This window comes from Periplaneta americana, chromosome 6 (assembly GCF_040183065.1).
Source record: "Periplaneta americana isolate PAMFEO1 chromosome 6, P.americana_PAMFEO1_priV1, whole genome shotgun sequence".
In the NCBI taxonomy this organism is placed as follows: Eukaryota; Metazoa; Arthropoda; class Insecta; order Blattodea; family Blattidae; genus Periplaneta; species Periplaneta americana.
Window position 1 is genome coordinate 105103219 of NC_091122.1, and position 12523 is coordinate 105115741.

General features: G+C 35.9%; 1 protein-coding gene across 1 annotated transcript in view; it reads right to left on the reverse strand.

The window, feature by feature from the left end:
* Positions 1-12523, reverse strand: part of wgn (Tumor necrosis factor receptor superfamily member wengen) — a 123519-nt gene that overhangs the window by 86410 nt on the left and 24586 nt on the right. Inside the window, exon 2 of the mRNA XM_069828685.1 lies at positions 2600-3482. Coding sequence (XP_069684786.1) covers positions 2600-3482 — 883 coding nt within the window. The remainder of the gene's footprint in view (positions 1-2599; positions 3483-12523) is intronic.

Here is a 12523-nt window from a genome sequence, read left to right on the forward strand (position 1 = left end):
ACATGAAGTAAGCATGCCTTCACAATTGCGTTAACCACTCTACTGTCCACCATGTTTACTTACTTCCGCTTCCAGTAGCAGGTCCGGTAGTATTTAGAAGGTCCTGTACTAAGGCTTCAGTTTTTACCCAAATCATTGATCGTATACCGCTGAAGTGGTTACCTACATGAAAACAGTATTACCAAAATGCAATATTGACATACAGAAGTGCGTAATACACGCATACTATTGTGTTTGTGTACCCCTGTGGTGGTTGAGTGGTCGACCTTTAGCCTGTTTCACAGGCTGTCTAGATTCGATTCCCAGCCAGGCCTGGCATTTTTCATTGAAAAATCCATAGTGACACTTGTGGCGGACAATGTCGCAGTTGGGGTTTTTCTCGAGGTTCTCCGTTTCCCCATATTAGGCATCTACATAATTTCGTCAACATTTCTCCATTCCGTTATCATTCCACAGCATTCTCCGAACGCATAAAAGGGACTGGCCTAGGAACGAGTAGAGTTGCCTGCTCGAAATCTGGTACGCAGCAAACCTTAGCGTGGTCGGCTGGTGTGGATTTGGGAATGCGCCTAGGTCGAGGGTTAGCGCAATATATCTTGAAAGGTCGCACTGCTGGGTCGTAGTGCTCCCTCCTGCAATTCCATTCCATGCCAGTGTTAGAAGCGTTGGCTTGATGGTGTTCAAGCTCTCTTGCAAAGCAAAGTTCCACAAGCAACTTAGTTGATGTTTGCGAAGGTGTAAAATCTGCAGCATATTTCTTCCATTTATTACAGATGTTCTATGTGATCATATCTGGATCGAAAAAATTTGAAATGTTTATTGCCGTACAGAAAAGTATGGGGATTTTGTTTGCGTTCTCCTCTCGCAAGTCTTGCGGAGTGGAGTTCCACTCACCTTCATTGCAGATCAATGATCTCCAGGAGCACTGGTATTGTTTGCAGCGTTGCAACACGTTGCATTTCGTATTCTTAAAACTATTGGAAGTATCAAAAAACTTATTTGACAAAAGTCGTTCGCATTATCTTGATCTATTACTTCTGTGAATTAATGTAATAGATTTCCTTCCACTCTGTATACATCACAATGTCGCTGTACATTACATTTCTTACATGTAATGTGTTCTTTTACACATTATACATTGTGCCTCTCCATCATGATTGCGGCTTGAAAGTTGAATAACCAGTTTTCATGCTAAGATTAAATAACAGCTACTGCTGATTCTAGAACTACTGTAGTAGTGCGATTTGAGTGCCAATTAATAGTCTTCATAATTACACTGATATCCCTAACATAATTTAATCATATATGAACAAAAATGGATCAGCTTCCCATAAATAAACGGACAAATGTAAAAAAGAGTTCATTAATTCTTCCAATCATCCCTAACAAAATAAATTATACATTTTAAAATAAAGTAATTAAACAAACATACTACAAAATATACAAAACTCTATAGGATCTCACTAACACGCGCAATCGTGTTGTTTTCAGTAGGCACTTTAAAACAAGCAATCATATTTCCAGTGTACACATTCACCTCTGCCATCCGTCTTGCAGCAAAAGAGGAGAAAAGTACAGATGCCCGCGAGCTTTGGGCGAAGTACTCATCGCGGGCTGATGCTGACATGACAGTGTACATTGTGTTTCGAAACTCGATGGACAGAAAGATATCCAGGACAGCAGAGGAATGTTTTCTGCTATGGCATCTCTAAGATGTGACGCCCCTTATTTCATATTTAACATATTAATCACTGTGATATGTTGGCTGTACAAACGTCAATATTACAGTTTATAATAATTGCATTATTGTACGTATGATTAATATAAAATCTAGTCCTTACACTACAATATAGCGAACTGTACAGTAACACCTTTAGATTAATCTGTAATGGTTATTCAGAACGTCAATCTTGAAGATAAACAGTACAGCGGACCTTCCGCTTTACACTGGTGACGCTTTTACATTGCCTAGCATTGTAATAATTGACGGCAATAGGATTATCAAGGTCCATGCCAATCGTAATAGCAATCTCGTTTGTCAAACATTTGAGAGTTGACTCAAAAAAATTCACGGCATATAATTTGGTGACAGAGCCGAACACAAAAAAAGACCACCGATTACGCAGTAAGATAGACCTCAACACCCAGTTTTCTGTAGGCTATTGTAAAACATTCTGATATTCCTCTAAACCCTGTCTAAAATTTTGTTAATCAGTTTGGAAACATCCTACATGATATTACAATCCGCCATTTAACGCCATATTTTCTCCAGGTCAAACCTTCTGAATTTCTTTTGAAAACGATCGGTAAGTAAATATCTCTGCAGAATGTAAAGTTAAGTGTATTTAACACGTGTCCATATGTTTAATGCATTAACGTATTACAGTAGAAAGTACTAAGAGATTAATTACAGAGAGAATAAGTCTTCTCGGGTTCTCAGCCAGGTGAGTTGGAGATTTGGAAGCAAATCTCTAACTCACCTGGTTGAGAACCCGAGAAGACTTATTCTACATCAAACGCCGGGAAAACCTCAAGTCATACAATTACAGAGAGATCCTAGGTATTTCACATAATAATACAAACGTCTATAATCACTCACCAGCTTCGAAGTCAATGAAATGATGCTTGAGCCTCCGCCATTGTCTGGCATGGTGCACAGAATAGGCGCAGGCCACTATGAAGAACAGGAGACACGCGAAGACTGCGAGAGCCAGCGCCACAGCCTGCCAGTCCCAGATCAGTTCCTCTGTGGCAGAGAAGGGGGCAGACGATATCGAACTTGATCTGGAGATGAGATTCTGGAAGTCTGGGACGGACGTGTTGGCGATCTCCCGCACCTGGGAAGCTGACTCGGGGCGCTGCGCTGTGGACTTCGACACGTTCTGAAAATTTTTCAGTTTGTGCTTTCTTGTAGTGCTGTTGGACCAGCTGGACGTCTCTGACGACGACCACTGATGTCCCAATTCTCGATGGGACTTGGATGCATTTAACGCTTCTGGAATTGCAAATGACTGAATGACCTCTGAAGACCATTGAAGTTTCTCGTGGTTGTGGTGGCTCCTCGTACTGTTGTGGTGGTGACCCTGATGGTGTTTCTTATGTCCACCGAAATGTGTTTCTGACGAGAATGAGTGTTTTTTATGATAATGATGTTTATGGTGCTTCTTTGGTGTTTCTTCAGACGATGAGGATTCTTCTGAAGACCATTTCTTGTGATGGGATTTCCGACTTCTTGTCCTTTCCTCGAAGGCTGTGTGGTGGGACCTGCTGCTCCCCAAGAAGGACCAGTCGATGTCGAGGGCTGAGATCGGTCCGCACTCTGTGTCCTGGTGCACCTGGCAGGGGCGCAGCACAACATGGCCCGTCTCGGGGCACTTGCTGCAGTCCACACACTTTTCCAGCGATTCGCTCCAATACTGATGGCCCGGACGACATAACGCCTCGGCAGTCAATGGCAGCAGCAGGAACCAAAATACCATCACCTGCAAGACATGATTACTGAGTTTCTATGCAACAGCGGTCTTTACAGATTTAACAAAACGCCGAATATAAAAGGAAATGGGGAGTAATCGGTGAGAAAAAGAGATATATATTTTGTGTACTGCACATGAGTGTACCATTAATTTCAAATCATGATCTTATTCACCCAGGAATTAAAGACAAACACGCACGTAAGAGTGCGTGTAAACGTCACACTGCTATTTTCGTTCGCTATTACTTAGTGCGGGAAGTTTGGGCATGCTGAAAGTTTTACAAAATAACTAAAAGAATATGGGAGAGGAGCTTAAGTTTAATGTCTTTGTATTGTTAGTACAGTCGTATATAATCCCCGAGAATTATGAAAGAGAGAAACCTTGCCATAATCATAGCTTGTGTTCCAATCAGTATTTTAAATGAGAAATGGAGGGAAATATGAAATAGGAGTACCGGTATAGATAACGCTTGAGACACTGGTCATTAATTTATTAATTTTGTCAAGACTATGTTGATGACTACGTGAATGGACTGTGTTGTTCGTTAACAACAAAATATTTAAATGAGTTTAACATAGGAAAGCACATGTCTAGAGAAACAACTTGAAGCAATACATTTCTAAAGCCCAAACGACGATACAAAAATGTGAAGCTCAACACAAAAATTTCAACTAAGCCTAATGCATAACTAAACACATTAGTGTGTGACGCATGCACACACAAGCACATTTATCCGCCTATATCTATATATATCTATCTTCATATCTAGATCTCTGTCTATCTCTACAACTACATCTCTACCTGTCTATCTCTATATCTACACCTCTACCAGTCTATCTCTATATCTACACCTCTACCAGTCTATCTCTATATCTACACCTCTACCAGTCTATCTCTATATCTACATCTCTACCTGTCTATCTCTATATCTACATCTCTACCTGTCTATCTCTATATCTACATCTCTACCTGTCTATCTCTATATCTACATCTCTATCTGTCTATCTCTATATCTACATCTCTATCTATCTATATCTATATCTACATCTATCTATATCTATATCTACATCTATCTGTCTATATCTAAATCTATCTGTCTATATCTAAATCTCTCTGTCTATATCTATAGCTACAACTACATCTATAATGGATAAAAAATAAGATATCAATTTAGGTGGCATTCCTATCCTGGATAAAAACTGGCAAGGAAACAGGTCTTAGGTCCAAACAGCTCTCTCTTCTCATCTCTGTTCAAATTGGACAGAAGAGGAATGAGAAGTGTAGTGCATTAATTACTGGGCATGTCACAAACCTATGCACAGTGGGACTCTATGAAGAGGAACCCATCTGTCCAATGTGCGAACAGGAGGAGGAGACTCCTTCGCATATCCCGTTTGACTGTCCACTCCTGAAAAGGAAAAGATTTTCCCTTTCAATAACAAGGAAGACCTAGGAACGGACACCAGCGTTGAAGCCGAGATACTGTTATTAGTCCAAGAAACAGATTTTGGAAGACAATGCTAGCATCTCTTCCAATGAGGATGTACAGTAAGTGTTTAGACTAACGTGCAGGAGGCCTTTAAGACTCCTTAAAAACCATTCCTAACCTCTACATCTATAAGTCTCTGACTACACCTACATCTACATGTCTATCTGCCTACATGTTTATCTTTCTACATCTGCATGTCTACCTTCTGCATCTACATGTCTACCTGTCTGCATCTACATGTCTACCTGTCTGCATCTACATGTCTACCTGTCTGCATCTACATGTCTACCTGTCTGCATCAGGGGTGGGAAACTCTTATTGTAAACAGAGCAGTCAGCATGAATATCAATGTACAACAAAAACTGTAGCGAGAGAAGCTAAGCTCTCTGAGAGTGGTTGTTTCCCGTCCCTGATCTACATCTACATGTCTATCTGTCTAACTCTACCTCTATCTACAGAGTGATTCACAAGGATTTACCGTTCCTTACTAAGCTTATTTCCGAAGACATTCTGAGCAAAAAATGTCATGTAAACATTTGTCCTAATCTCAATATTTTCAGAATTACACTACGCTCATATCTGGGGCAGTTGTGCAAAACATGGGCCAAACAATTGGCTTTCACTATATCAGGTTCCTTCTCTTTCAGCTTTTCAGAGACACTGCTGTGTTTGCCATAATTAACTGAGGCATTGTCTGCTGAGTATGAAGACATTTTTGTAACATTCAACTTAATGTCTTCAATTTTCTTTAATATATCATGAGCTATTACTTCAGAAAACTTGTCACTGTCTTCATAAAATCTAGAAGGCATGTTTTCACCTCATCTTCTAAGTTAAAACACTTACCTAAGTAAAATAGGGAAATATTTGATATTTTTGTTGCTTGCATCAGTTGTCACTGAGGAATAATATGCGTTAATAACAATTTCTGTTAGGTTCAAAATTGAAGCTGGGCTAAGATATTCTGAGCAACTAGGGTCATTTCTGTAGCTATCTTAGAATTGTGAAATACCTTATTTAGTTGTGCAAGAAGAATTGTGATGCTTAACAGAGTAATGCTGCAAATTCACTAAAATAACAGAAAACAGAGGAAAAACGAAAAAACTTAAAAGTAATGACGTGAAAATAATGCCAAGGGCGGAACTGGATTAACTTTAGTTAACATTTATTCGAATAACTAGCAATGCTAGTTTTGCATTGCTATCAAGAAGAAATGTAACTAAGACAAGACTGTTCAAATTTTGGCTATGCGAACTGTAATTCTAGCACAGTAGGCAACACTGCAGACTGGACGCATTTAACCCAACTTCGCGAAAGAAAAATCCCAAAACTATTACGATGTTCAATCCTTTTTGTATCCACATCCTGAAGTAAGCGATTTTCACATTCATGTTATTTCTTTTAAAAAGCAGTTTCGAGTTGTAACTACAACATTATCAAGCAGTTAATTTCCCATTAAAGTGTAATTTCTTTGGAAAGGGCGTCTGGAGAGAGTCCAGTCCGGACACCCGGACAAAGCTAATAAAAAGTAATATGTCCGGGTTAAATCCGGACGTCTGGTCACTCTATTGATAATATGCATTTATATCAATTTCTGCTGTAAACATTCTACCTTGAATTAAGGGGTTAGATAGGCCTACAGTTTACAGCAGTAAAAGTTTTGGAAATATTCAACATTTTTTTTCCTCAATTACTGCACCTTGTACAAAAATGAAAATTGGTATGTGTAAAACACTGTCCTTCTGCTATATGAAAAAATATTTTTACCATTTAAAAAAATTATATATATTTTTTTTTTAATTCAAAACGGTGGCAGTTCACTGTGCAATGATGGAGAGTTTCCCTCATAACTCATAACCTTGTTAACTTTTTCATGTTCTCTCGCTTTTATTTTACTGCTGAAACGCATGTTTACAATATCACGCTCTTTCAACTACGTTCCTTAATAAATATTTTTTTTTATTTTGTGTTAGAAGAAAATACTGATATATGATCATTTTTAAATGGATTTATTTTTTATCAGACAATCTAACAAAGTTAGAGAAGTGATCTTGTATCATATTGTAGATATGACATGCATGAATACACACAAAAAATTTTATCACAATGTTGGATAGTTTTTGAGTTATGTGGAAAACGCTTCATCACTACATAATGGAATGAATTTTGAAAAAAAGAAAAAGTATTTTTTAATCGTAAAAATATTTATATATATATACATATATACATATATATATATATATATATATATATATATATATATATATATATATAGCAGAAGGATAGTGTTTTACACATACTAATTTTCATTATTGTACAAGATACAGTAATGGAGGAAAAAAAATGTTGAATATTTCCAAAATTTTACTGCTGTAAGCTGTACCTAACCCCTTAACAACACAAGTCCACAAAATTAACAAAATAAGTATCATCCCAAATTTTATGCATAAAGTAACACAATATGGAAGGTTAATATTACACCCATTGAACACATCCATGCATTCACAGTTTAGCTGAAAAATTGTATTATGTCTTTCCTGCAAAATTTACTTTTTTGAACCGATCTTGTTTACGCAACTACTGATTCAAATATATCATGATGGCATATAACCACATTCATAAGAACGGTAATGATTTGGCTACTTAATAGGAGGTATTCTTTTGAAAATGATAAATTGTTAATGTTTTTGCATTATCTTTTTTTGTTTTGGGTTATTGTAATTGTAAACGTTCTCGTTTTGTTTGAATGAACGTTATTAATTTGTATTTTTCGCAGTATGTATACATATTTCTGGTGGCGTGGAAGAGGAAACCTGATAGACTTGACACCACCAGAATAAATCAATTTATTATTATTATTATTGTTATTATTATTATTATTATTATTATTATTATTATTATTATTATTATTATTATTATTATTATGTAAACATTCAGTTCCAAAGTAGATTAAACAAACTATTCAGTATGATATCAAGTATAAGTGAAGTTCTTCAAAAAGACAGTCGAACTATCACCTGTTTCCGACATTATATTTGGAATTTCAGTATTTAGAGATGATTGCTCTCGTGTGTGATGAGACTGCACAAAATTAAGTACAAAAGAAGATCATGATATTCGAAAAGTGATGTATCGAAAGCTACAAATTGCATTTTAACGTAGCCATAGTAAAAAATTTGTAAGTGCAAAAATATTTGCAAGCAAAATGGTGCACGAAATAGTACATCTCAAATGGCAGATGCATGAAAATGATAAACTGAATTTTGAAAACTTTAAAACTTCAAAGTTATGAAAATTAGTGAAAATCAGTTTAAGAATTTGGGATAAAAGATTACCACACTGTCTTGGTAGATATTAGTTTCCTGGTCTAGCCTATGTTGTCTGCCGCAATTCTGACGATTCCACTATAGTCGTTATAATTTTTTGTAGAATATTATTGGTTATGAATGTCTTTATGACTCGGCGAGAGTGTATTCAATATTCCTGTTTCAATTGCCTGTCTGTAGAGGCCTTTTTCTGCATTACAATAGGATCATGATGAAATAGAGAAACCATATTAGCTAACGCTCCAATATTTTATAAAATTGTCTATTGTTGTCGTTGGTAGTTATCATCCTTACCTGAGGTTCCGAGTTTCAAACCCGGCTGAGGTAGATAAAAGTATAGTTGCGAGGCGCATGTCGTAGATTCACGTTTTATAAAAAGCTCCGTCACTGAATGGGAAGGCTCTATACAACATTCTTCGATCACTCGTCAACCATAATATTATCAAAACAACTCTACTGGTAGCACAATAGACGTGTATGAATAGAGTTACCATATTCTAAAATCTGAAAATGCTGACACATTTCTCTCACCAACGAACTCCTTGTACCGACTTCGTCATTTATATCACTTCAGTAGCTTCTGCATATTTATAACTAGACCCAATTCTTTAACAATTCCTTGTTACTTACTATATAAATAGTGAAACATACTTTTACACGTAAAATGTCGGAAATTAAATTTCACTAAAACAAGTCCTTCACTAAAACAAGTCCTTCACAGATGGTAAGTCTAATCCATGGAATTTAATAACTTGCTATTTACAATTAACAAAATGAAGGATGTATCTCCATAAACAGCATTTACACATTTAACAATCACATCTTATGCTTGTAACAGCTTAGAGCAACATGAGACCAAACGAATTAAAAATGAATAAATAAGACTTCAATATGACAAACGCAGACAAATTAGAAAATTTCTAAAAATATATGCGACGATTATTTTAAGTATTTTTATTATCAAAAAGCAGATATGTCGGCATAAATTCTGACATATGACAACCCTTTGTGCTCGTAGATTCCTCCCCCTCAACCTACAATCCATCCAATTGTTGAAGTGAAGAAAATGGGAATCTTCAGAAACTTTCGTCGAGGGACGTTAAATTTACACTATGCGCTGTTTCATTATCCTTTCATCTGAAATCATCAGTTAAAAAAAACGAAAAGAATACATATATTCGCAACCCTTCTGAAGAGAAGGTGGCTTGTGTCAGATGGGGTTATAATGTGAACCCTACCCTGTAATTTAGTCAGAACGGGAAAGATACTCTAAAATCTTTCTTCTTCATTTCCTTAATTCTTCTTCATCATCATCATCATCATCATCATCATCATCATCATCACAGTATAAACCAAGACTGATTCGTTCCGCATTCACAAATATCGGTTCTTCCTTCTTTTCCTCGGTCTAACCACACTTCTTTCTCTTGGTCTGTACTGTCATCCGTTCGTCCACCTTACACTGTGAAGGTTCTGAATCAGGTTTTCTTTTTTTACAAAGTCAGATTGCCAGCTTGATGATTAATCTCCATTCCTGTTGGATCCGGTTTTATTTTGGAGTATCATCTCCTAGATGGGTTGGCTTTGGATTTAAGAATCCCATAATTTATTTCCGAATCTCTTAATGTGCTACTTCGCGAACAGTTTCATTTTATGCGCAATTTTGCAAAGGAACAATTAAAAAAGAAACAATTTATTCCACTCATAGGTAAAGTAGGGTCTTAGAAAGAGAAACCTTATGCAGCAAGAAGATTACCATTTGAGTTTTCAAATAGTTTCGATGAAAGTTTTATGATTAATAATCGTTTCGATATTATGTATTGGTATTATCTTCAGGACAATGTCACTTGATATCTGGAAGTAATCGTAATGAGAAGTCTAAGGTATACAATTTCAACATAATGGTAGCGAAATCCAAAACTTAATCACAACAATATTGTGCGCTGCAGACTACATCTTTTACGAATTTATTTAACTATCTGCTGCAACAATAATAGTCATGCATGCACTACACGTAGCACTTAAGTGGGTCATACCTCACGTCAAAGCTTTCTCTACTCCACAAACTGTTCCACTAATTATCCTACCTTACTGCGCACTTACTCAACCACATGCACAGAATGAAAGAAACGCTCTTAAATTAATTAGTGTGAGAAGTACAGCGATTATAAGTTTAATTCACCCTGAAGTTAAAGTCCAGAAAAGAATCATTTGATACACGAGAAACATGGCGGGAATATGATGATAAGCCTCAAACGTACACACAAAGAAGTGTTCTTAACAATTAATACGATAGAAATACATGAGTGCGAGAGAGCTGGACTACAAGCTGGAGAGCCTACAAGTACATGCACAAGAAAAAATATCCTTTAATAGTCAATTGGTGTAAGATAAATACTTCGTCACGTGTATGAATATCATTCTCCAGGTAGGTCTACAATTATTCATTAAACGTAACTACAAAAATTCCTAACTAATAAACCAAACGTAACACGCGTTTTAGATATCAGAAAAATATTGATACATTACTTCGATTGAAAAGTGTGAATGAGAAATATCATTGCAATAATGAAACGCAAACACTCGAAAAATAATTAGAGGATGAATGTGGAAATGGGTTGACAATAAAAAAAGTTTAACTTCGGTCTCCTTCCAACCGGTTTTGCAGTCATTAAATAAAGTAAATACAATTTAAATTCAAATGTCAGGCACCTAGTCATAGATATTAGATTTTAGACAAATCCTATATGATTTTTTATACACAAAGATACTTATGGAACAAATTTAACCGCACCATTGAACACCGGGTTCAAATGCTGGTTGGGGCAAGTTACCTGGTTGAGGTTTTCCCGGGGTTTTCCTTTAATCCAGTAAGTGCAAATGCTGGGTAACTTACGGCGCTAGACCCTGGACTCATTTCGCTGGATTATTACCTTCATCTCATTCAAACGCTAGAGAACCATAGCAGATGATAAAGCGTGGTAAAAATAACCAAACTAAAAAAAGGCACCATTTCGATTTTCTCTATAATATTATTTCGCCGCTAAAAATATCTAGTAATTTTGTTTTACCAAGAGTACATAAGTGTTTGTATACTTGTCCATGAATCCCACCTCGACCAGGGACTTTCTTGGCATAAACTTCCCCAAGACTGGAAGCAAGCAACAATATTTATCTCAATAAAGAAACCAAATAAAAGTGAAGAAAATGTGAAGTATTACAGGCCTGTATCAATAAGTGATATAGTATGTAAAATCATGAAACAAAATTGTAGTAAGCAGGACCATACATCATCTGAACCTAGAAAACTTAATCACTAAAGAACAATACGGTTTCACTATTGACAAAGTCTTGTATTTTATTCAAAAGTAAAGGGTGCATATAATAATAAACCCACCAAACACACAATTAATAGCTACATTTATCGACATAATTCAAGTTTCTGACTAAGTCTGGTCTAACAAACTAATAATGAAATTAAATCCAGAATACAATATAAATGGTAAAGCATTAACATGGGTAACAAAATTTCTGAAACAGTCAAATGTAACATTTGATTAAACAGGGAGTACCACAAGCCTCGATTCTAAGCCCACTCTTGTTCACTATGTACCTGAAAGGAATCGTGAAAGCCATCGACAGTAAAACAGAAATCGCTCTGTATGCAGAATATATCATTATTTGGAGTTGCAACTCAGATATGGAAACTATGGAATTGGACATTAATTCAAGTTTAAGCAAAATTTAAAAATTTGCAAATGATCATAAATTACAATTTAACTCTTCGAAGCCTGAAGAACGTTCTATACGACAAACAAAATATATATATATATATATATATATATATATATATATATACCACAATTATACTTAAATAATGAAAAACTAAAATTTAACAAGCATCCTAAAAGTTTAGAATTTATACTTGACCCGGAATTAACATGTCACGCTCACATAAAGCATATTGCTAACAAACCTAGGAAAAGATTAAACATAATGAAATATATATCACGAAAATCATGGGGAGGAAATGCTGTAACACCTAAAATCACATATGAAGAGGTGGATTCCAAACTGATCCAAGTCAAAATGACAAATTATGAGAAAAATGACAAAAACTGTTAACTCAAAACTTAGGAGAGGCTGTTAAATAAATTTACACAGTTATATATGGGCTTGTAAAAGATAAATTAAGACGTGAATAAGACAAGTTAAAATATATTAAAAAAACTTAG